The sequence below is a fragment of the Labrus bergylta genome, chromosome 17, assembly GCF_963930695.1.
Source record: "Labrus bergylta chromosome 17, fLabBer1.1, whole genome shotgun sequence".
NCBI lineage: Eukaryota > Metazoa > Chordata > Actinopteri > Labriformes > Labridae > Labrus > Labrus bergylta.
In genome coordinates this window covers 12,260,468-12,286,595 of record NC_089211.1, presented here as the reverse complement: position 1 = coordinate 12,286,595, position 26,128 = coordinate 12,260,468, and the positions used below count along the sequence as shown (strand labels likewise).

The 26,128-nt window shown below is 39.2% G+C and overlaps 1 protein-coding gene across 5 annotated transcripts; it reads left to right on the top strand.

The window, feature by feature from the left end:
• The first annotated feature begins 26 nt into the window (after nt 1-26).
• LOC109987105 (patatin-like phospholipase domain-containing protein 7) lies at nt 27-25,553 on the top strand. 5 transcript variants are annotated; one of them, XM_020638086.3, is made up of 36 exons: nt 27-152; nt 568-622; nt 1,280-1,357; nt 2,181-2,268; nt 2,437-2,519; nt 2,608-2,708; nt 2,851-2,991; nt 3,089-3,248; nt 3,695-3,775; nt 4,844-4,972; nt 5,149-5,229; nt 5,906-6,035; nt 6,202-6,273; nt 6,433-6,512; nt 6,652-6,807; nt 6,986-7,063; nt 7,859-8,064; nt 8,414-8,545; nt 8,681-8,804; nt 10,597-10,710; nt 10,844-10,910; nt 11,032-11,181; nt 11,825-11,888; nt 12,106-12,274; nt 14,490-14,672; nt 14,916-15,034; nt 15,187-15,343; nt 16,758-16,874; nt 17,026-17,095; nt 18,225-18,341; nt 18,453-18,601; nt 18,766-18,918; nt 19,050-19,169; nt 20,607-20,691; nt 21,263-21,381; nt 22,202-25,553. In XM_020638086.3, the coding sequence occupies exons 2-36, from the start codon at nt 569-571 to the stop codon at nt 22,334-22,336; spliced, it is 4,062 nt and encodes a 1,353-aa protein (XP_020493742.2). In that variant the 5' UTR covers nt 27-152; nt 568; the 3' UTR covers nt 22,337-25,553. The 5 variants fall into 5 exon arrangements, with proteins under 5 accessions (XP_020493742.2, XP_020493741.2, XP_065821547.1 ...); XM_020638085.3 differs by having other exon boundaries at nt 38-152; nt 541-622; XM_065965475.1 differs by having other exon boundaries at nt 38-152; nt 541-622; nt 21,263-21,394; nt 22,202-22,340.
• Nucleotides 25,554-26,128: the final 575 nt, after the last annotated feature.

Sequence of the window (26,128 nt, the reverse complement as noted above, 5' to 3'; positions counted from 1 at the left end):
TCAAAACCCCTATTGGTTGACACTGAAAAATGGGCGGGTCTAAGCAAGTGACAGCACACAGAAAACTTTGATAGCTACCAGCTAACTTTACTCCATCGTCTGTTGGGGAATGTTACTTTCTTGAAGTGGCGCGCATCAGAAGTCCTCGAAAAGTAAGCCTAGTTTACTCGTACCGCAATTAATTCACAATGCAATGTTTTGAAAATGACTTCTGTTATATATTATCACTGGCAAGACGTGTAGCCGTGGTTAGCCAGCTGCTAGCCAATGTTGTTTTAGCTAACGTCAAGCTAACAGCTTCAGTTCACACAATTAAGTCATCCGCTTGAAATAAACATCAGTAAATAACTTTGAAACAGGCTCATAAAGTAGCTTCTTCTTTACTAACGTATACGGAGACAGGAAGTCTGAAGATTAGTGTCAGAAGATGCTGACGAATCTAATCTATGTTCCTCTTTTCGTAGTTTTCCTTCTTTTTTCCCCCAAAAAACCCATAAATACTTCACTTTAACCATCACCGCCTCTGTTACCAAACATCAGGGAGGCCTTCTGACTCTTCTTTTGCAGGATGGATGGCCACGAAGAAGAAGAAGACGATGGAGCTTTGTGCAAATGGCCAAGTGTAAGTTAGTGAGACCAAGTTCTCCTGTCGAAGTAGTGACACAACATGAGTGACGCATTAATGTGAATAGTGAGACTTTAATTGGCAGTTCAATGATTTAAGTGTTATACTTACTGTTCCTGTCTGTCACTACAAGTCAAGATCAGACATGTACATTTTACTGCACTACATTGATAGGACAGTTTTAGTCCTTTAGAAAAATATGTGTGCAACAAGAAAACATATTTATATTTTCATTTCATTGTACAGTGTTCCCATTGTTATTTTTCTTTCTATTATACAGTGTATAACTTCTGTACAGTTTATTTTAATTTACTTAGCTGTTAATACAACTTATTTTTACTTTTTTTGTACTCTTTCTTTTTTTCTTACAATGCTAGTCTATTTTATATATAATTTTAACTTTTTTTTTTGTAGAAGCTGACTCAGGGAGAAACGCACAAGAATTCCAGTGTACCTGTACTGTCCTGTACCTGTGCAAATGGCAATAAACATCTATTCTATTCTAGTCACCAGTTACTTTTAGCTCACAAGCACATGAACATTTACTAGTACAAACAAAAATAAGTCGATTAACAAGGATCAAAATAGCCTTTCCACCACTTCGTACTCTCACTTGTATTAATGGAACTGTGTTAACCTATGTTATATTTTTAGGTGCTGAACCAATACAGCAAAAGTGAATTCACCATGCGGTTGCAGAAGTTTGTCGAGGAGAGGATGCAGACCACCATGGTATGAAAATACTACTGAGTTCCGGCCTATGCTTTCTATAAGCAACGAGATCACAGACATGAATTTGCTGCTGCGAGACTGAGGGGTTTAAAATCTACTTTGTTGTTATAAGGGGATGGTTTAAATTGTTTGGAGTGTTTTGATAATTTGGGTTACTTTCTTGCTGCCGTTTGGCTGGTTTCCACCCAAATGAATAATCCCAAGTATTGTCTTTTTTACTCCTGATTTATGTGATTCAGATTAGAGGAGAACTGAATTACGTAGATGATGGTTCATACAGCTCTGTCAAACTAAAAGAAGTTAAAGACTCAAATCTTTGTGTTTTTTATACTTTGATTATAATACTTTACACTGTATTTTTCCCTGATTTGTCAAACATGCCTGTATGAACACGTGTCCCACATGTGCATCTTGGCCCATGTCTTAAGGCCATAAGAAATCTTATTTACATGCAGTTTGTATGATAGTCGTAATTCATCAAAACACAATACTATGCTCTTTTGTTCAAAATAACAATAAATAAATAAAACCAACAGTCGGCTTCTCTTCTATTCGATTTGCGCCTTCCATTGTTGGAAAAATCTGAACTAAGTGGTAGCTTGTTGTCGTAGGTACTCTGTTACTTTGGGTTCTATAGTGTAAACACACTTAATACTCAAAGCCTACTCAGAATCACTATGTGGTAATTAACTGGAACACAGCTTTGGATTTTGAAGGATTAAGTCACTAAAAGAGCAGCTTAGTTGCTCTATGTTGTGGCCAACTACACTGTATGTCTTCTCATGTGACCAAAATGTGGCAATGATCTTTGTCTGTCTTCTAGCTCACAGGTGCTCTCATTGGAGCGGCAGTTGCGGTCTCACTCATTGGGATCGTGGTTCTCTTCCTTTACCGGAGGTTTAAGCTTGCTCGTGAGTCATCCAATCTCTTAAAGCTTCATACTTGTTCTGGTGCTATACTACATGTCAGACGTGTTTTGGTCTACAATACTAGACTCTTCAGCAAAGCCTATATTTACTTTTTGTTGGAAAGTGGTCCTAAATTTTCTTGTATGCGTTTGTTTTGTATTTTCTTACAAGGAGAACAACAGCCTGGCGTTCCGCAGTATCGCTTCAGAAAACGAGATAAAGTGCTCTTCTATGGAAGGAAGATAATGCGAAAGGTTTCTTTTGTTTTCACTTCTGACAAGCCCTCATTCACAAATATGTATAGTCAAATTAAAATCTTGAATGCATTTCTTTTTTTTTAAGGTCCAGACACTCTCCTCCATTCCTCCTCCCTCCTCACCCTCAGTATCAAAGCAACCGCAGCGCATTCGCAAAAGAACCAAAGTTCTAAGCATAGCTCGCAAGTATGCTTCATGAAAACTTTTTTTATTCTTTATATACAAGTGGAAACAACACATCTGATAAGCTTGGTCCTTTTAATGTAGATTGAATCAAGGATGTTTTTTTCAATGTTTTTTTTTTGTTTTTTTTTATAATTTCCAAAAGAATTCTGAGGATCCGTAAAGATCCTCCCACACTGCAGCCAAAGGAACCCCCTCCCTCTCTGCTGGAGGCCGACCTAACAGAGTTTGACGTGCAGAGTTCAAACCTGCCATCTGAGGTCCTCTACATGCTGAAGAATGTTAGGTAGACAAATATACCACTTCTTGTATGGATTTAACATCTTTTAACAATTGTTTCTTTTAAGAGTTTGTTTTTTTAAAATGTGTGCATCTTGTCGTAGGGTCTTGGGTCATTTTGAGAAGCCCCTCTTCCTCGAGCTTTGTCGACACATGGTGTTTATCGAGCTGCAGGAGGGTGAAGGTCTTTTCAGACCAGGAGACGATGATGATAGCATCTATGTAGTCCAGGATGGAAGGCTAGAACTCTGCATCCAGGAGAACGTATGTGGATAACACATCACAGAAATATATGGTCTTAGAGTTTATTTTCAATACATGATTACAGAACAGGACAAGTCATTAGCATGATGCCTCTCACTGGTAACCCAAGTCAAACATCTTAAATCAAGAGCATCAGGAGAAAAGGTTTACTTTACTCTATGTTACGAGTCCTTCAGTATTCTGCCTCAACCTTTTATGTGCATAACACATGAACAAATACAAACAGAAGAAGTAATAATACACCACAGTACTGTATATAGAAGAATAAAAGATGGCTGTTCTGTCCACATTTGTTTGTGTTTTCCTGTTGCTGGCTTTTGTCAATATGTACTTTACCTGTGGCTGTAGCATGTAGTCCACAAGGACATGTTTTAAAGGTGCAAAATCCTTGTCTTCAAACCAAATTTTGGATGTTGTAATTTGAGGTTTTCTGTTTTTTTTTCTAGGATGGTACAGAACCAATTGTAAAGGATGTGCACCCAGGGGACAGTGTGCACAGCCTGCTCAGTATTCTGGACATCATCACTGTGAGCTCCTTATTTCCTCCATCTGCACGTCAGATTTACTTCTCTGCTTCCGTCCTTTGACTTCTGATTTGTTTCTTTCCCAGTGCACTCTCCTCTCAGTTGTTCACATTTCAAGTTGCACTTCCCTTAATTAGAAGCCAACCTTTTTGTACTTTCTATTCAGCTCAATTTATTTGTCCATTATCCTGATATTCCTGTGTACCAATTCATTTGGATGATTTGTCCAGCTGCATGCTGTTTTGTTCATCAATTCAGAGGAACACTTTTTTTTGATATTGGAGCCGAATTTTTCAGAGGTCCTGTGATGGACGGAAATAAGTGTTTGATTTTCTACATCTAGAATTGGCATTCAAAAATGAGAAAAAATGGAATGGTTATTTTTCAGACACTTGTTTTGTAAATGTTTTGTCTGAAATAAATTGAACTCAACAAAAAAATGTTTTCAGAGAAATGAAGAAAATCAAGCTCTGAAAACAAACGTTTTAAGGTTGCATCATACTAAGTATATGTTTTTACAATATATGGTACAAAAAATTAAATTACAAAAATGTTAGGGAAATATGGAAAGGGAGCAGAAGATATCTCTGTAGGTAGCCTTCAATATTTGAGCTTCTGTTTTAACTGCTTAACTTTTTTTTTCTTATTTTATTTCAAAAAATTCAATTTAAATGAATTATTATAGGCATTCTCCTATGTTATCTATTTATTTAAACATATTTTCAGGGTTAATCTTCTCTGTGATTGTTAATACTTTTAGTTTTTTTAGTGATTTTTACATTTTCTATTCTAATGTTTCTCCTTTTGTCTTGATGCTTCTGATGTCTTGTGTGAAGCACTTTGAATTGCCTTCTTGCTGAAATGTGCTGTATAAATAAACGTGCCTTGCCTTGGCTGAGGTGTACAGTTAACAACTTAAAAACTACACCTTAATATAAATAATTTTCTATTTGCAAATTACTTACTCAGTAGACACGTGGGTGGCTGAGTCTTAGATGATTATGTGGTTTAAGTGACTGTCCTGTCTGTCTTTGCTTAATATCTCTTTTATAACTGTTTTTCCTCTGTCAGGGTTATCCAGCTCCATACAAGACCGTCTCTGCACGGGCTGCAACTCGCTCCACCATCTTACGTTTACCTGCATCAGCCTTTGAGTCCGTGTTTAAGAAATACCCAGAAACCCTTGTTCGCGTCATTCAGGTAACAGATTGTCTATCAATAAATGTGCACTATGATGTGTTTGTTTGTTTGCTGTAATGCATCGTTATCATTTTTGAAACATATTAATTTCTATCTAATTTGGGCGTAACTACATCTGCTGTCGAATATGTTCTGCTCTGTTTCGCTCACTGTTTGATTTTGTGTGTGTGTTGCAGATAATCATGGTGCGCCTCCAAAGAGTCACCTTGTTAGCGTTACATAACTATCTGGGCCTCACAACTGAACTCTTCAATCCGGTAGGAGGGAAATTAATTAGTGCTCACACATTATTGTGCGTACATACACACAGTCATGCAGAGAGCTTGGTTATGAATTTGTACATAAACAACCATCAGAAGGACACGTACACAAGGTCACACACATGCAAGCTAATTTCACGCAACATTAAACACAGTATCATGACTCCGTTCTTCAGAACTCTCGTTGAAAATGAACAAAAATAATCACAACCCTTCCACTCATTAAAGAGGGGCAGTTGACTTTAGCCCTGGTCAGCATATGACTTAATGATGACAAAAATACTCCCTATAAATTAGCCGTTTGTAGAGGGAATATGTGGAAAGACGTTCACTTGGCCAATTGTTGAAGGATTTAGAAATTAGCTTACAGATTATTTAGTCAAACTGATTCTAATAAATGGGAAAATAAATATTGATATAATGTCAATAAGAATGTGACTACTAAATAGTCTTACAAAAATTCAATCTTTACACAGTCAGTATTTTTCCCGACTGACACTGGACACTTAACATGTTTCTAGCCCACAATCCAATGAGGTCCTTAACGTCTTAATTTTCCTATGCTTCAAATCTATAGTGACTAAAAAGTGTTACTTTAGATTTGGTTTGAGTCCCGATTGACTTAAAAAAAAGTACATTGTTGACTGATTTGTTTTTATTGCCTGATTGACAGGAGAGTCAGGCGGTGCCCTTGTCCAACGTAAACAGCATGGTAGCAGAGGCAAATTCTGGGAAGACCCCCCGTCGTTTGCACTTTCAGGATGAGTTACCTGCTGGAACCACAGAGAGCCCCACAGAGACAGGTCACACACACGCACGCACACACACGCACACACACGCACACACACGCACACACACGCACACACACGCACACACAACCCTTACTCCAAACATACACTACACACATAATGTTTCATCATGTTGTTTTGAGAGTGATCCAATGCTGACACATCACATTGCAATAAACAGATGGTGGAAAGGACAGCCCTTCAAACAGCCACAGGAAGCTGCGATCCACATCGATGCTCACCGACTGCGCAGGTGGGTCACTGCTTGGAACCTAAATTATCTCCAAAATGGCATTTTTCTGTATTAATTTCCTGCAAAGACTTATCACAGTTACTGATCCAGAGCAAGGACGCAGACATCCATATAGACTTACCAAAACTCATTTTCCTCCCCCCTTGTCCTGATTTGCAGGTAATGACCTGAACATGGCGTGTGAGCGAGCTCGAGTCACGATAGAAGAGACTCCACCCAGTCCTGTCATAACTCCCAAAGTAAGAACTCCCGGCCTTGTCCCCCGTTTTTTCCATTGAGTTGTCTGTATAGAACACAGTATACCAGCATGCATTGCAGCTAGGGCTTCTGCTTGTCTTGTCTTCCTCACTTGTCCCTCTCTGATGTCTGCCTTTGCAGTCGAGTCTGAAGAAGAGTGTGACAATGCAGCACACGCCGTCTGAAGTGTTTCACTACACAGACAGTGGGGGGCACTCTGATGCCATCCACCTCAGTAAGAGCAGCACAATCTTCCAGGCCGCCAAGAAGGACCTGCTGGGAATCATCCAGCTGCAGGTGAGAGGCTGAAACCAAAAAATAATCATATACTTGTTTTTTATAGAACATGTTTTCTGGGAAAATGTTGATAATTGTTTTTTCTTTTATAACAGGTAGGATACATTAGAATATTGATATATATTCATTGATATGAATAAGCATATGTTGTCAATATTTATCTTTTCTTTTTCTGTAGGACCCCGGTCTACTTGAGGGCAGAGTGACTCTCCATCAAGTCAAAGCTGGTTCTGTGGTGGCTCGTCAAGGAGACCAGGTAAGACTGACAGCTTACATGCTGGGTACAGAGGCACCGCATGGTTCACTGGAAGTGCGTTTCATCTTTATATGTTGAGCTTTCTCTTTGGTGTCCTTCATCAGTGAGAACACTTTGATTGCATTCTTTTCAGCTCATAATTCAAAATATAGTCCGTCAAAACTAGTTGTGTATGAGTGCAGCCCCGAACCTCCACCTTCTCTGTTCAGCTATCTGTGTTTCATCTAACAGCAACAATTAGTTGAAAACACTACTTTGATCACAGTGACCCTCAGCCAATCACATTCATCACAAAAGCCTCAACTGAAGTAAACTGAAACACACAAATACAGCAAATACAATTTAATCCCTTTTAAGCTCAAGGCACTTTGTTTGGTCAAACTGCACATGTTTTTTTTTTACCACTCACAATGTCAAACTTTGTGAAATCTCCAAACCCTTTTTAAACTATATCTCCATCTCCATATCATTTTACTGCACTACAATTCTCTATCAATATCAAGGCCTTGTTCACAGTTGTTTGTTTTTAATACAATATTAGAAATATTATTCAATCTAATTAGCTAGTGAAATATTGAATATGAAAGCAGTGTTTCTGAAAAAAAGATTTCATTGTAGTGCAAACACTTTGGCTATGTTGTTTATAATAACACAATGAACTTTTGTGATAATTGGTTAAAAATGGTTTGGATCAAACAGCAGATCTATATGTCCTATTTGCAAATCTCTACTATATGTTGCCATTCACCTTACTGAGAAATGTGTTCTCTTCACTCTGGTTTTTTTTTTTTTTAGGAGGTGAGCATCCAGTTTGTCATTTCTGGCCTCCTCCATGTTTACCAGCGGATGATCGACCGTGAAGAAGAGACACGTCTGTTCGTGACACACCCAGGAGAGCTTGTCGGTCAGCTCGCTGTCCTGACCGGAGAGCCGCTCATATTCACTGTTCGAGCCCAGCGAGACTGCAGCTTCCTCTCCATTTCCAAGACCCACTTCTATGAGTCAGTCACATGAACACATCACTATACAACCAAACATTGGGAAAATTGTACCCAAGATATGCCGTCTTCTTTGCTGCCTCACAGTGAGCAAAACTGTGTGTGGTAGATACAGGAGCTAGAATTTACTTGTAGCTTCTAGTTCCTCTGAACTGTTAATAATGTTTTTACCTCCAGCATAGTTACACATTACTGTTGCATTATAATTAAGAGTAAGGTATGATAATTCAAATTCCAAGAAAACATGCATACAAGCACATTTCATGGCTTTGAATTGGTTAAACCTCCCTGTATTTCAAATTTGTTCAAACAAACTTTTACCTTCCTTTTTTAATGATTTTGGTCTCCTCAGGATAATGCGAGTGGAGCCAAAGGTTGTGCTGAATGTGGCTCATACTGTGGTGAGGAGGATGTCATCTTTTGTCAGACAGATAGACTTCGCTCTTGACTGGATGGCTGTGGAAGCCGGTAGAGCAGTGTACAGGTATACTTCTCTTAACCTTTTATGTGTTAAAAAAAAAACATCCTCGTCCTCTGAAATGGCTAAACTCATGTTCCTCGGATCACCATCTTGTTTACTTATTTGCAGTGAATTTAAGTTTTTCTGTTTGACTTCCAGGCAAGAAGAGAAATCAGACAGTACTTTTATAGTGCTGAGTGGCCGACTGCGCTCTGTCATCCTGAAGGAGGACGGAAAGAAGGAGCTGATAGGAGAGTACGGACGTGGGGACCTGATTGGAGTGGTAAGGGCCGAAATGGTGAGAGGGACGACAGATGGTAGATGGTAGGCGAAAAACTATGAATATCTACGACGTGTGCACCATGCTAAGATTTTCTTTCACTTCTAGTATCCTCATAAATGTTAATGACTGCATATCAGAATAAGTCATTCTGAGTCAAACTTTCATATTAACTATGTTTGAGGAAAATAGTTTGTTTCGTTCACAGCAGTTCATCATAACATTCATAGACTCTTCACTGTCAGTAAGAGTTAAGAAAACAGATACTGCCAGGATGCTCCTCCAATGCATGACCGTGAGGCTAATATCACTGCCAGTAAATAATAAGTCAACCAATTACATCTTATGAATATTTAATGGGGTAACTCAACACTCGCTTCAAGCAATTTTATTTTTAGATTAACAAGATAACACTTAATCTTGAGTTATTTATTTAGACTTATTAGTTGACTGTATTCGTATCTTAATAGGGGGGAAAAACAAGCTTGCCCTCAGACAATAAACCTCTGAATTAAACCTTGTAGTTTGAATATTGTTTTTAATCATTTGTATAAAATGAAATCATGGAAAAATAGACAAACTGTTTTTTAAATTAAGGCCAAGCCGCATCCTCTGGTGTTGAAAAATGCTGAGGAGTAAAATGCCGCAGATCCTCCAGAGACCACTTGAGGCTGACTCCAAAAGCCCCAGAAGTCACATCTACAGCCATGTTAAGCAGAAATAAACATGGGTACAGCCTAGTCCAACACAACAGAGATTTAGCTTGTGTGTTTATTGGTTTACACTGTACTGGGCATTTTCATTATATCAAGGCTAAGAGTTATGCACAGTTGGGTGCGCCTCATCTGACTTTAAAGCATTGTGGCTATTTTCCTGGAGACAAAAGGCCCGCCTCAGATCCACCTCTTTGCCTGTTTCTAGATTGACCTAAGATGAGTTTGATACAGCCTCGATATGGCGATTGTCATTGTTAGGCTTCAAAACTTTGCTTTAGAAACCGAGTGGTTGATGTCACTGATACTAAGTCCATGTTTTTTAAAGTCTAAGACATAGGCTTAAGTTTGCATCAGCTTTACTGTTCAGTCAGCCAAATAAAGGGTGGATGAACATGTTCCAATTGTTTCTCTTTTTTTGTTTTGTCTGAGGAGGAAGATATATATATATATATATATATATTTATTTATTTATTTATTTTTTTCTACCTTTTTAAATATTCAGATTACACTTACCAAGAATACAAAACGTGTTTACATACATTTTTCAGAGTTGTCTGCTTTAAGTGTAAATGAAACAGAAAATGGTGCCAGCACTATTTGTCATTTTTTAATTTAATAAACTACATATAGCCTAGTCACTTTGTCATACTTCAACCACTTTCCCATTGGCTGGTGCTGCTCATCTCTGCTGAGATGCTTCTAATAATACCTGGGTTGATGGATGCTATGGTTACTGTAACCTGCAGGAGGGAAGCGGTGGTTGCAGCTTCTGTCATGGAGGGAATAAGATTGTAATTGTTGAGTTTCTGAGACAAATTTAGCACAGCCGTGTTGACGTCAACTCTGAATCACGAGATGGAGAGATATTGTTTATGGTTCTTTACATCAAGTTAATTAGAACTTCACAAGGAAACATACAAGGATCAACCATCATGGACATACCTGTATCTCATATTCCTTAAAGTAATTGTATATTGAAGCAAAATGAAGTATTGGGGTTTCTTCGTTTCTTGTTATTAAACCTGTTAATGTATTTTCTGGCAGAGTAAGCTCAGCATGTGTCCTGTGTTTTCCTGCAGGTGGAGGCCCTCACCCATCAGAACAGAGCCACCACAGTGCATGCTGTACGAGACTCCGAGCTGGCGAAGTTACCAGAGGGAGCACTCAGCTCCATCAAGAGGAAATTCCCTCAGGTTCTCTCAATTAATGATACATTTTCTGTAGAGTGGGCATATGTGTAAGGGATTTCCAAAGGTCATCTATAAAAATGATCTAGCCCCTTACATTGAGCCTTTGAATAATCTCCTGGTGGTTTGTGCTTGTCAGGTTGTCACCAGGTTGATCCACTTATTAGGACAGAAGATCCTCCGGCAGGTGAACGGTCCTCTTACAGGTATCTTCATCTATATACGCATACGCTATCTCCCACGGTTACTTAGGGTTATTCAACTAGTTTGATTAAAGTCAATTTACTGTTAAGTTAGAGCCTTATTAATATTTATGCATTTTCCTAGCTCGCAGTTTGGCACTCCACACCCCAGGCAGCAAGTGGGATGCAGGAAACCAAGCGTCCAACCTCTCCACTGTGGCAGTCCTGCCTGTATCAGAAGATGTTCCTCTCACTGCCTTCACCCTGGAGCTGCAGCATGCTCTTATTGCAATAGGTATGATAAAATAAACAGATCAAATTGAATTAAAGTGTGTGTTTCACGATCTCTAGCAAAGGACCATATTCCTGTTTGATAAGTACTGTGCTGAGTCTTCCTCCTGTAATTGGCAAACCAGATATATTCACTCAATCCCAGTTCACAACCTTGGTTCTACCCCTAGTTTTAGAGTGTCCTGACATAGGTAATGGCCCCTCATAGAGCTACAAGGGATAGGTTATCTTTGTGTAGGAATTGAGACACAATCACATTTTTGGATATGGACATATCTGTACTGTAACCCATAAATCATAGTTTACACAAATTGACATGGAGAAAATGATTCTCCACACATGCGTGTCTGCTGCTCTAATTACATATTCCTTTGCATCTACATAAACCCAAACATATTTAAACTGATGTTAGCATGATTATTTTCAGTGAGGTCGGCTTATTTCTCTGCTCTGGTAGATATGGTTCATGTTACACTGCCTCAGTTTTCAAAACATTCTGGAAATTGTCATTCTGTCTGGTTCTGCATAAAACAACACTCCACTTAGAGAGCCTCCCCCCAAAAAGGGGTTGGGATCAAGTGTGATGGCTTGGTGGGAGACTTTGGATGTGGCCATTGATTTTAACTGGTGTGATCTTCCTCCACCAGGTCCCACTCTTCTGCTGACCAGTGATGTCATCAAACAGCGGCTTGGAGCTGCAGCACTAGACAGGTGTGTTTTAGTTGTAGACTGAAAGATCATAAATTTGTTGCGCTTACATTCACTTCAGCATCCTCTTGGTTTTATTCATTTTTTCTTTGGGCTTCCAATTTCTCTAACATTTATTAAATTCAGTTCAAGTGTCTTGGCACAGCAGAAAAACTGGATCTACTGTGAGCTGCCAGCAAGGCAGTGCAGCCTGTCATTAATGGACTCCTTTCCTCTTCAGTGTGCATGAGTACCGTCTGTCCAGCTGGCTGGGCCAACAGGAAGACATCCATCGCATTGTTCTTTACCAGACTGACTACACGCTGACCCCTTGGACACAGCGCTGCATCCGTCAGGCTGATTGCATCATCATTGTGGGACTCGGAGAGCAGGACCCTGCTGTTGGGGAGGTAAGGTGGAAGTGGTGGAGAACTGAGAGACAGGACGCAAAAGCAAATATTGCCAAGGGTTTCTCAATCCAGTTTTTGTTTGATTGGGGGAGTTTGATTCACTGATAATATGTATTTTCAAGAAAAAAGTGAAAGATGCATATTTGAATTTTATAAAGTCCTAGGTGACTTCTACAGATTGCTTGTTTGTGTCCAACACAAAATACAACAGATTTAAATGAAAGAAAGCTGCCATACCTCACATTAGGGATGCAAGGTCAGCCAATGTTTTGTGCCTTCATTTGATATATGTTTTAAAAACAACTAAAATAACTTACTTATTTTTTTGTGTGTGCAAAATGTACTGGCATCAAGTTGGAAAGTCAACATTGGAATATTGTCTATATCCTGAAAAGTATAAATGGCCACATTACAAAACTCTTGCCTGTTCATATTCAAGCATTAACTGAACTAAATTAGCATTCATTCAGACAATGTTTCTTTCAAATTTGCAAATGTAATGTCAAAGTGTTTTTTTTAAATTTATTTTTTTAGATAGCTCGGTTTTTGGGTCTCTCCCCCTGAGGGCAACGTCCAGTTCTGTATCTGCTAAATTGCCCATTATGTATGCTAATCCCTAATTGTGTCTTTCTATAGTTAAAGTGAATGGCTAAATAGCCCACTTAGTGCTGGGAATCTTTGGTTGTCTCACGATTTGATTTCGATTCTTGGGATCAGGATTCATTTCAGAATCGATTTTCGATTCAAAATGATTCTGAGATCCATGTATTCAAAGTCTATTTTTGAATCAGTTCATACTTCAGGATCTACTCCAGCCATCTGTGAGACTGGCTGAATTTCTTGTTGCTCTATTTGGCATTCTACTGAGTTTAAGAGCTAGATGTAGCACTTAGCAGGGAGTGACTGATAAGCCCCCCCAAAAAAATTGGGAAGTTAGGAATGGATTTTTAATCTTAGAAGAGAAGAATCTCGATTTTTACATAAATCAGTTTTTTCCCGTCTGTAAGCCCACTATTTCTCTACTGTTGGTATTTTATCGAAGGGGGGTCGGCTAAGTGACATCACTTAATTTTAGTGACCAAAACAGATATTCACTCTAATTAAAGCCATTGTGAACAGAATAACTTGTTGCATGTGTTTCAGTGTTGCGTTTGTTGAGACTGTAGTTTAGATGGAGTCAGTCCAACAAACATCGTCCTCATGTAGTTAACAGTGTCCATGTTTATGAAATGAAGGAATCTGTCACATGGAGCTGCACTTTGACTGATTGATGTGCTATAGTTTCACAGTGGAGGACAAAAATACTCTAAAATTATGCTTTGGAGATTGAATCTGATCAGCCTTTGTTGTTTTTTCTCTCCAAAGAAGTTATCCCTCCAGTTATTGTTAACTGAGCTCTTATTCAATCTTCTCTCTATTAATAACCCAAGATCTTGATATGAACTGATTTGATATAAAGGTCAGTGCTGATCATTGTACTGTTAAAGCACAGTTATACAAAGAGGTTTAACCTACTTACCAGTCAACATTTTGTATTTGGACCTTGGGCGTAAGGGAGACGTAAGCAATGGGTGAATAGATGTTGTGAAAAGAAAGGTCGACTGGAAGAGGAAAAAGGTGCACGTCCAGCTGATGAAGGAAAGGTAATTGCCTTCAAAATCGAAAAATGGGCCCAGAGAAGTGAGGAATGTAACCCCGTTTAACAGGAGATGGTGGGAGAAATGGATCAATATTTGCTCAGGCCCAGAATGAGTCATAGCTCTGGGTTGATTTTATCTTTCAGGGCAAACACAAATGAAGCCTCTCACCTTGTGCACACTCTAAACCACTAAAGGCAGGGGGCCTTTTGACTGGGTGGCGCATCTGACCTTCCACTCAGACTATTTAACCCCCCATTCCTAATCCCCACCTTCCTTTTCAAGAGAGTCCTATAGTTAAACTGCCTCAGCTGGAATGCTCATCTCACTTTCTGCCATTCTCAAAGATAAATGATTTGTCCCTCTTCATCCAAATCTTTATTTGTCACTAAAACAATATTTAGATTATTGGAATCACAAGCCTGCACAGGTTCAGTTACTGTGCTCATGTAAACCTGAAGTTTGCAGTATTGAGCTATCACTCAAAATTCTGTACAAGCACTACATCAGTGCCTATCTGATGAAAGTGAGGAGTATAACATTTTCTGAGACATCTACTCTTGATGTCTCCCCTCTAGCTGGAGCGTATGTTAGAAGGAAGTGCAGTGCGGGCCCAGAAGCAGCTGGTGCTGTTGCACAGAGAAGACGGCCCCCCACCCAAAGGAACTGTAGACTGGTTGAACATGCGGAGCTGGATCTCTAGACACCTCCACCTCTCGTGTCCCCGAAGGGTCTTCTCCAAGAGGAGCCTGCCCAAACTGGTAAGAGTGGAAAATATGGTCAATGTTTTTTTATTATCTCTCTTATTTCTCATCTGCACATCAAAGCGGTTTCCCTTTCCCTCTGCTGGCTGTTACTTTCCCAAAAGTTTGGATTTTCTTTAAAAAAAAAAAAAAAAAGATCTTTCTTACTCATCAGGATTTTTTTCCCTTTTACTCAGGTCTTCGTCATCTTGCCATCTAACTCCTCGTTCCTTGTTTAAGAGTCATTTTCCTGTTTTTCAGTTGGAGTTATATCAGCGTGTGTTCGAGAAGCCAGCAGACCGACACTCAGACTTCTCACGTCTGGCTCGAGTCCTCACAGGAAATGTTATTGCTCTTATCCTGGGAGGGGGAGGGGCAAGGTAACTGTCTGCCGTCTCCTCCATTGAGACTTAGAGTTCACATCAGAATATGCTTTAGTCCAGTACATTAACTTTAAAAAAAATCGAATATAGCTTTAACGTTTGATATTCCTCTGTCCTATCCTTGTTTATTTCTCCACCCTCTTGTCCAGGGGCTGTTCCCAGGTGGGGGTACTGCGAGCTTTGTGCGAGGCCGGCATCCCAGTGGACCTCATTGGTGGCGTCTCAATCGGTTCCCTGATGGGGGCCCTTTATGCAGAAGATCGTAGCCACAGTCGAATGAGGATGAGAGCCAGAGAATGGGCAATGGTGAGAGCCAAAGAAACACAAGTGTTGTTCTAAATCTGAATTTGACAGGAAGAGTCAATGATGTTTTATTTGTGAGCATTGTTTTTCATGTAGACAGGGGACATGCAAGAAACGCATGTAGAAAGAGAGATGACAATCAAAGTTCTGTGGATGGATTTAAAACTGATCAATTCTGCATCACAAGGTCAATATGAGGAAAACTCCTCACTTATTTTTTGGCAGTACATGTTGAATAAAATTCATGTGTAAAGTTGATGTATCTTGACCTTGATCAAACAAACAAACAAAGGCAGCATGTTATGTAACATCTGCTGACCAGAGAGCCTTGAGAGATGACCTACCAATGTGTTTCCTCCCTGAATGGTGCATTTAAGTGTAGAAATTGTTTAACACACGTTGTTGTTTGAGGAGGTTAATTTAGCAGATAAACATCATTCTGTTGAATAAAAGAGAAGCTGTGTACAACAGCACATGCTCACTCTGATGAAGTGAGGAATGTAGAATTTTTTATTCTGGATTCTACTTTTCATATAGTTAACCCCACTGTACTTATTAAGCATCAGAAGTGGGGCGCTGGTGGTGCAGTGATTAGTGCGCGCACCCCATGTACGGAGGCTATAGTCCTCGAAGCGAGCGGCCCAGGTTGGATTCAACCTGTGGCTCCTTTCCCGCATGTCATTCCCTACTCTCTCTCCCTCCCTGATTTCCAACTCTATCCACTGTCCTGTCTCTCCAAAAAAGGCAGAAAATGCCCATAAAAAATCTTTAAAATAAAAGAAAATAATAATCTGAAGTAATGGGATGGCATTGCATGTAGTCGTAGATGGTTTGCATATTAACACTATGAACAGAACTTATTTCAGTTTTAAGATGGAATCCGTCCTTGTGTTTCTTTATACTGAGACTATTCATGACAGCTAATTTGAGACACCTGCTCGCTGTCCAGATCAGCTGGCTGAACATGTGCTACCATTTGCCTTCCTGCAGTATATCCAGCCCCTCGTTTTCTGGCTCTGTCCTTGGTTCTGAAAGTTTTATTTACAAGCAGCTGGCTGGGATGCTGTTCATCCGTATTGAACATATATTAAATAACAGCAGTTGTGATGAAAAATGTGTTCTTCACCAAATCAGGGAAGCTGTCTAAATATGGATGCTTTTCATGCGGAGTAAATTTAAGATGATTAAATTACTTAGAAAAGTCTGTGAACACACCGGGGGGAAGAGGAGACTAGTGACTTTCATGTACCGCACCATCACATATATAAATACAAATCAAGCTGAAGTTTTAGATGAAATTTAACTCTCAAATCAACTTCAAGGGATTACGTTTAATTTGTTCTTGAGGAAAGAAATCATCCAGAGGTGTCAAGTGAAGAAACATTTAACCTTTCTTTTCTTTTGGCTCCCCTTCCAGGAAATGACATCGGTGTTCAAGAAGGTTCTGGATTTGACGTACCCGGTCACCTCCATGTTTTCAGGAGCTTCCTTTAACTCGAGCATCAGCAATGTCTTCAAGAGCAAACAGATTGAGGTAAGTGAGATGAAGTTTCATCTGCACTAAAGAAAAGAGCATGAAAAGTCACTATTTTCAGCAGGTTAACATCTAAAAATATCCTTTGATGCTGCAGGACCATGTGAGCTTTATTTTGATCTGTTTCCATGTAACCTTTTTGTGTATGCAGGACCTTTGGATCCCGTATTTCAATATTACAACTGACATCACTGCCTCGGCCATGAGGGTACACACTGATGGTAGGTACAGTCAGAGTCAGAAATACTTTATTCATCCCAGAGGTGAATTTTCCAGGGTTGCAGTTCCTATTATACTGAACATAAGCTTGAAGAAATGTAGGAAACATGAATGGAAATGAGAAATATCTAATAAATGTGCACGTATATAACAACGAGTATAACACAATGTAAAGAGAGAAAAGAGAACAAAATAATAATCAGTTAATACAAATGAGCATCCAGTGTAAGAAAGTATATCAAATATGTGCATACAGTGCACATACCGTATCTGCACATTTTATGACCACACTGTTATAAAATAAAAAATAAAGATAAAAATGCTGAGAAAAAGGGTCTATATGGTGATATAAAGATCACATATTATTGTCCTTTTCAACAAGTTTGAATAAATCTCAGAGCTCCTCAAAACATGTCTTTGAAGTTTCTTGTTAGAAATCCACTCTGATCCTGTATTTGATCATGTCTATAAACTCCTCTATTTCAGCCCTGCTCAGAACAGGCTGTGTCCGTAGCTTTGAATGAAAGTGAGCTCTGTTAGGCCACGCCCCTCTCTAGAAGGGTGTGTGGATTGGGCTTTTCTTGCACCATGCACGATTGTTTATGGTGAGAAGCCAGACTCAGGGCAGAGCAAACATCTAGCGGTGGGGGTGTCACCAACCTGGGGGAGGGGTTATTTCCCTTTGTGATGTCACAAATGACAATCTCCAAACGGCCTGTTTGAGCACACATTTTCTGAAAAGTGGAGCATGCAAAACACGGAGAGGATGGACTTTTCTCATAATTGGGGGGTTTGTAGACAGGCTAGGGACACAATATAATGTTACAAAAACATGGTAAGGGGCATTTTGCATAATATGTGACATTTAGATTTAAATGGCAAAACTGCATACATATAAATAAAATGCAAATTTTGTTAAAATTTATTTTGTTGTGATAATTACATTTCTGTTTGACAGCCACAACATACACATTTTCCCCATAAAACACAAACAAATGATGTGGGGTAAACTGAGCCTTGAATCACATTTATTGATGGCTTTGATTCTGTTATTTCAGGTTGGTTGCTTTTAATAAAATACTTGTTGCTTAAATGGCATGAAACTGAAGAATTGCCTTTTTGCTGTTTGAGGTTCCCTGTGGCGTTATGTCCGAGCCAGCATGTCTCTCTCTGGGTACCTGCCTCCTCTCTGTGACCCCAAAGACGGACACCTGCTGATGGATGGAGGCTATATCAACAACCTGCCAGGTAACTCAGCCTTTGACTTTACTTCTTTACTTCTGTAGGATTATTTCACAAAGTTTAACTCTTCCTCTCCTGTCCCACCTTTCTTCCTGTTTCTGCCTCTTCTCTTCTCAGCTGATGTAGCGCGCTCCATGGGGGCCAAAGTGGTGATAGCTATCGACGTGGGCAGCCGGGATGAAACCAACCTCACTAATTATGGGGACTCACTCTCTGGCTGGTGGCTGCTATGGAAACGCCTCAACCCCCTGGCTGAGAAAGTCAAGGTAATGGATTGATTAAAAGCAACAAAAAAAACACAACAGTGGATGTGTGAGGATGTGTAAAAGTAAACATGTCCTATGAATAACAATGAGGATATTTTTGGAGTTTTTTTTTTTTTTTTTTTAGTGATGCTTCTGTTCATTTCTCATTGCACTTGTGGTCTTAGGTGTTAAACATGGCAGAGATTCAGACTCGGCTGGCTTACGTGTGCTGTGTGAGGCAGCTGGAGTCTGTGAAGAACAGCGACTACTGTGAATACATCCGACCTCCAATCGACAGATACAGGACACTGGAGTTTGGCAAGTTTGATGAGATTGCTGTAAGTTTTCAAACATGTTTTTACCCTATCATCATGGTTGTAGTTTCCTCTAAAGTTCTTCTGAATGACTCAGTTTTCTATAACATGGAGCATAACATTGAAACGAGATGGTTTGTGTTTGGATAACGTAGGAGGTGGGATACCAGCATGGAAAGACTGTGTTTGACGTCTGGATTCGCAGTGGAGTGGTGGAGAAAATGTTGAAAGACAGACACCAGGAGGAGTTCCACAACACCCAAAGCAAGAACAATGTAAGGATGGAGGGAGGGGAACATGTATAGGAACACTTCATAACAAATAATAAGAAATCAATCAAGGAGAATTGAATACAGAACCATGAAGGAGTAGGAGCGTTGCAATATAACTGATCTCTGTAACGGCTCTGCTCTGCATTTTGACACATTTGTGCAATAACAGGCGATTTATGTCGTCCTGAACTATTTTAATCAAGAGTTACAGTAAGTAAGTAGTCTGTCACATTTCAACACGTAAGCAAATGTAAATCCAATACTCCATTGAGTCTGGTCTGTCATCTTTCATCTTGTACTCCATGTACTGTTTGAAGTGTATCAAAAATATCCACATTTTAATAGAACACGTGTTTATTTTATTGGTTCCATTTTCTCCTATCCTTATTGTTTCTACAATATGTCACCATTAAATGTGTCAGCTACATTTAGACTCCAGCAGCCTCGCGTGGAAGCCCTCGGGCTACATTCCTGTTAAAGTAATATCATAAAAACTATTTATCAGGCTGTGCTTAAAGTGCAGAGGAGCTTATTTATCAAATAGCACATTTGTCCCCACAGTAATGTCAAAGAAAGACGAATAGACAGATAGAGGGAGGAGAGAACAGGATTAAGACAGATGAGATATTTACCACCAACTGAGAATCAGCAGGATGAAGGGAAAGAACCGAGTTGATACAAAAGAGAAGTTGTGACGATCAGTACAGAGCAACAAACTCACTAATTAACATGAACAATGCTGAAGCGCAAAAAAACAATGGAGCTACACTCATTGTCTAAGAAACTATAAATATGTCCAATTTTCTTTTTTAGAACAGTAACTATCCCACACAGTAACTAACCTGTCAGCAGGTTTCACTGGAGGAGGCAACTCTAAGGATAAACAACAAATCTCTTCCAGTGACAGTAAATACAGTAGAGTGCTCAGTGGTGCCACAAAGAATGCAGAACAAAGAAAAAGACCAAACTGGTGACAGAGATTTCAAAACTAAGTGTGGAATTTGAATGGTTAAAGGACATAGATTAGTTTTTTGTAGTTCCATCACGGAGGAGTGGAAAAAAAGCAAGAATTAGAGTTTACATTTTAGATTTCCCAGTGTTCCTTTCTACTGTTTCCGGTTCAGTTTTACATTGTGTGGAAACAGCTGCCATTATGGAAATGTTGTGTGAACAGATTTTGTGTCTCTTTATCCCTCTGCATGAAAAATTAGGACGTGCATTTTTCTATGTTTTCACCAGCGTATGATGAAGGCAGGAATACGTGACAGCTTTCTGACAGACGAGGTGTTTACAGTAAGCAGCTGGTGTAGCTAAAGCGCGATACATTAGTTAGCATACACCGACAGATTGAAACACACTGGGTAAAGACTGATTCTATTTCTGTGATTTCTTTGAGTGTGTACATGTATATAAGTGTGTGTGTGTGTGTGTGTGTTTCAGGTGGTGACTTGTCCCAATGCTTCCTTTACTGACCTGGCAGAAATTGTGTCCCGCATAGAGCCTGTAAAACCCGCTGTGGTGGATGGTAAAGCAACACTCACACTTGTGCACATGTGTCTCTGATAACAGACAAGGCTATTACTTTTTTAAATCAATGTTTGTGTTTCCAGTGTTCGCTCTTATTTGTTTCGGAGTTGTTTTCATTTTCCCGTCATTCTGTATTAGCACATGGATCTGTTTAACACGGAGGAGAAATGGATTTCTGAAATCGTATTCCAGAGATCGTATTCGGATCTTACAGTTTCTAAGATGCTGATGAAAAGTAAACATACTGGTAGAAAACTTGGTTTATGAAAAGATAAAATCTTCTAATAGAAAATGATTCCCTTTAGAAACCGTTTTTAGTGAAGCTGTGTCGAACAACCACTGATGTCTCTCAGAGTTATCTGCCTTCTTATTCTTCCTCTTCTTTCTATTTATAACCTCTTTTCATCAAACTGCCCAGTTTGACTCCTCACAATGTTGCACATTTTTGCTTCTCTGACTCATTCACCTGAACACCCACTTTCTTTTATCACCTCACACCACATGTTCCAACTTGCTCACCCACAATGTGCTTCTTTGCTTTCCTGTTCTCCACCCGTCCCCTCCATCAGAAGAGTCAGACTACCACACTGACTATGAGGAGGAGGCACTGGAGAGCGCTCTGTCTGACATGGAGGTATACAATCAATGCTACGGAGAGCACACTGAAGGGGAGGAGACCGCTGACACGGTGCGAAACACTGGTGATAATGGTTAAAAACGATGAGTTCTCTCTGATAAGTACAGCACTTAAATCACTTGTGGGAAGTCAAAAGTGTCTGGTTGGCTATTGTTCAACCAGAGATCAGGGGTTCATCCTGGAATCAGGCCAATAAATGTGTTAGAACTTCTAATAATGCCGTAAATTAGAGTCTCAAATAAATTACAAGAACATGCAGGGGCCATCTAATCAAACTAAATTATATGTTTAAGCTGTAAGAGCTAAGGCTGGACAATGTTTCAAGGTCAGAAATCAAGTCAAGTTTTTAAGAATGTTTTCCATATCAGAGATTTAAAAAAAAACAAAAAAAGAACAACCTAACAAACCTTGCAGACAGTGACTGAAAATATGCACCAAAGTTGAGTGACACAACTTTAGAGAGTGTGTGTCTGATTAACATCAAAAGCTGTGTTAGTCTGTTTAAACTGGAGTTTATTCAAAGAAGATTCTCCAACTAAACCCATCAGCTGATAAAGCACATCTGCTACAAGTTCTTCAGACACCGAGTGGAGTAAAGAGATAATTAGAATGGATTGGTGGTGTCCAGCTCAGGCCAAGGATTAGAGGAAAGCCTTTTTTAACTGGATGCTTTAAAGCCTGTTACTTCAGTGATCAGAAGAGGAATACAAGCCGCTCCAATCGGGTTTGAGATTGTTAAAGGATGGAGGTTTTACATTAATGACACCATTTTTATTCAATACTCATTTTGAATTTCTTTATTTTTCTTCAGACCTAAATAAAATGAAGTGCTCTGTCTTCACTGACACGTTACTTTGCTTCTGATTCTCAGGATGAAGAGCTGGACGATAGACATCACCGCATTGCCTCGCCCAACAGCAGCCACCCTCGGTCTTCCACCGTCTCTGCCGGTCCACTTCACATGCCGTCAAACCAGGAAGTCCATTCCAGACATTCCACTAAGTGAAGAGCGGCCGGATGAACTCTGCTCACACAGGTTGTCTCTATTTAACCTGTCCGTCTCACATTTCAACCTCCGGTCCGTCCCACATGACTCTAAAACTGTCCCCTGACCCTGACACTGTCAGCACGACAGATTAGCATTTTGCCCTCTGTAACCTGGACTCGTTAGCTGTGTGTGACGTAACAACAAACAGTCTTTAAAAAAAACTCCATACAGGGAGCTGGTATGAAATGTATTCATCTGTAAATCCTATGCACTCCTATTATGTAACAGAAGCTGAAATCATTTCTCATATTGAGATAGCCAAAATCACTTCATGTAGCTTTTATAGAAATCACAACAGTCCAAAGACAGATAGAAGGTAGAAGGGGTGAGGACATATTATTTCCATGAAATATTCAATCCATGTGTAAAGGTAACAATGTATGAATCTTTGTGAATTATGTGGTAGGAATAGATTTGAGAGAGTTCTAGAGTTGAGTTTTTTCACACTTGACATCTATCGAGTCATCAAGTCACGCAGATTCCTGCCAAACGTCCATCACAATTAGAGCGATAGAAAAAGAAACAAGTATGTTTGCAGTTTTCTTTTTAAATGTGGCTGATGAATCTACCACACTAAAGGTCAAGGTCAAAAGGTCAAGGTCAAGGTCAAATCCCTCTGTATTTTAAAAGGGGAACAACTTTCACTGAAGAATCTCCAGAACACTGTTAAAAAAAATAGATCCAGTGCTGACTGTTTATTGATATTTTCTCTGATTATTTTTTGTCGTTCTTCATGAGAGACAAAGCTCAACGTTTAAAAAGTAGTTTTTGTCTGAGAATGCTCTGTTTTTTTGGGATGCTGCATTAATCCAGAGAATTTGTGCCAAATAAACCCACCCCTATCCACATGTCTTATTAACACTAGAGGCAAGCAAGACAAATACTCTCACTTTGTCAGACACAGATGTGGAGTGCAGTCTAGTCCAATGGAACAGCTTTGCCAGTATACAGAGCAAAATGTTTTTAGAGGCAGGGTTAGAAATATGTAAATTAGATAAGATGATTATTACTGACGTCAGAGTGAAATGCAGTACTGTACTGCGCTCCATTTTGAGATGTGTTTGTCTTACTTTTTACATTTACACGTTGGGTAGCAGAGTTGGAGACATCGCTCAACAACCACTTACTCACTATGACCTTAATGCTGACACATAACTTTCAGCTATAACCTCTCTGAGTGATAATAAACAGACTTAAAGGTAAAGCATTTGTACCAGAGTGCATTAGAATGTGAACATGTACATTATTAAGTGGACAGTGTTTACCTACGGTGTTAAGTAAAAAAAATTAAAAAAAAATCTCCAAATAAATATTCAGTTGAAACAGTTGTGTTAGGATTGATAGAAAAAGGAAAACTCTGAGCCTACTTTTAAAGGTTTTAAACACTGTCTTCACAAAGACTCCTACCAATACGTGCTTTCCAAACAAACTCATTTAAACTATGAGAGTGAAAAAAAAGCAGCACTTTGAGGCTGTGGCTGTCAGCTCCGTTTTGTTGTACCCAGTGTGCCATGCTGGGACATAGAGGAGGAGTAATGATGGCAATCCACTTCAAAGCACAGGCTTCCCTCTCAGCTGGCCAGTCAGGCCCCCCCCCCCCCCATCTGTTTCTGCCTTGAATCTGTCAGACTCGGAGTGAGCAGCAGACAGTGAGGATCTGTTTGCTGAACTCTGAAGCTCTACTTGTCTCAGTACAGTTCATGCACAGGAGCCAGTTTTCACAGGAACATGCTGTAACAAGTTATTTGGCTGACAAGTTAAGATGTGATTGAGCGCCTTAGTTGGATCAAATTTTGACTTTTGAAACAGAAGAAGAATCTGCTTTATACATATATATTTGTTAAAGAAGTAAGTTATGCTGGCCTTTATTTAACTAATTCATCTATACCACCTAAGCACTAGAAAGTTTGAAAAAAAAGTCAAATCAGCTCGACAATCATTCCACATAAGCAACACAATGCACCGTTACACTCCAGATCAACTTAAAGCCTCCTTTAACATGCCTGTGTATAAGACAAGAGTTCACATGATCTCTCAAATATGTCAACTAAAGGCACAACTCACAGTTGTTCTCATGATTTAAAATGTGATTATTGTAAATGTTATTTTTAATCAACAAATTGAATCTCTTGGTCTACTTAATGTGATGAACTGTTGCTTTTTCCTGGAATCACTTCACAGTAAAAAAAAAAAAAAAGAAAACCTCCAAAGAGTTTTTGTTTACTGTGAAGTGATTCCAGGAAAAAAGCAACAGACCTTCACAATCGAGAAGCTAACCTTCAATTCATTTTTGCAGGTTGGTGCCTTAAACAACTAGATGAGTTGATTATCAATTAGCTTTTCGTTGACTGGCTTTTTGTTTCAGCGCTTATTTACTGAACACGTAGCATCACTAACATTTTCCACAAGTATCGACCAAGTCAACAAAGTTCATTATAGCTTAATGCCTCTCAGCGCTGCAGTTTTGTGTTTCTTTCTGCCTGACACAAATGTTATAATACATGCAGGAGCTAAAATCTGTGAACCAATTTATAAGTCAGGTTGTGAGCGGTAACTTTTTTTTATAACTGTGTTCTCTTCCCACTTTGATTTTGCACCATGTGAAGCCTCCCTGTATGAGCTGTGATCTTAGCTCCTACTGGTGCTACAGTGCCTGCAGCCTTACATATGACAGTGGGAGGGAACCATTGGGTTCCCATATGGTGTCGGTTAAACAGAATCTGGATGCAGAGTATGAGATGGCAGAAGTAGAAAAAGTTTGCCGTTTACCGATGAGGTAATGCTTTTTGCACTGTATTTCATTTTTCTTTCCTTTTTTTGATTCTTTTGGGTTGTTTCCAGAAAGCGAGCACAATGAATTGATGTTGTCTGGCAGAAGAAATGTTTTAGCTCTTTATTAAATGGGACTTTGTAATGGATGAGGGGCTTATGTAATGTGTGGAACTGTGCCAGAGTTAAAGTAACCAAGCCTTAGATGACGAGATGGAAAAAACAACAACCACTTGTGCCCTGATTTTGACGTACATTTTGATGATTCAAAAAACATTTATGAATTAAGTTTACCTATAAGCCTGTACTGTATGGTGTTTATTACTTGTTCATATATTTATGTTATTTGATAATGATGTGTTTTAAGTAATCAATCCTTACTAATAAACCACTTTTTGTTGTTGTACTCGAGGTGTTTTTCATTTTTAATTGGCCATCTGTTTTTTCTAATTAGCTGGAGAAAAAAAACGTAACCATTTAAGGGGTTGCAACAAGCAATTATATTCATCTTTGATTAATGAGCTAATTATATTTTCTGTGAATCGTTTGGTCAAGAAATGAATGGTTAAAAAAAACAAAAAAAACACAAGGTCTAAGAGCCCAAGGTATTTTGAAATTGCTTTTTTGATCCAAAACAGCAGATTTATACATTTTCAAAAAGCTGGAAGCAGAAAATGTTTGCTTGATGAATGATCGGCACAATTCATCTTTTGACAAATGTGCTGCAGGGTTTTTTTGGTTAATCAAGTAATTGATTAATCAATGCATCATTTCTGCTGAGAGTACTCCATTTGATAAAAGTCCTGAGGAGGAGTGACACACTTCTTAGCTTGCAAATTCAGAGGTAAGTCTTACTCTGAAGAACAAATCAGCTCCAGCTCAGTGCTGCTGCCTTTAAGTGGCTCCAAATGAGAGGACACTCATGAATAAATAAAGCATCATCAAGACAATAAATCTATTATAAATCAATGAAGAAGTATT

Excerpts from the sequence above, each read along its gene's own strand:
- LOC109987105 (XM_020638086.3), top strand. The coding sequence starts at position 569 with ATGGATGGCCACGAAGAAGAAGAAGACGATGGAGCTTTGTGCAAATGG. Across the intron at positions 4,973-5,148 it reads CCCTTGTTCGCGTCATTCAG|ATAATCATGGTGCGCCTCCA; the intron begins GTAACAGATTGT and ends TGTGTGTTGCAG. Across the intron at positions 21,382-22,201 it reads GGGAGGAGACCGCTGACACG|GATGAAGAGCTGGACGATAG; the intron begins GTGCGAAACACT and ends TCTGATTCTCAG.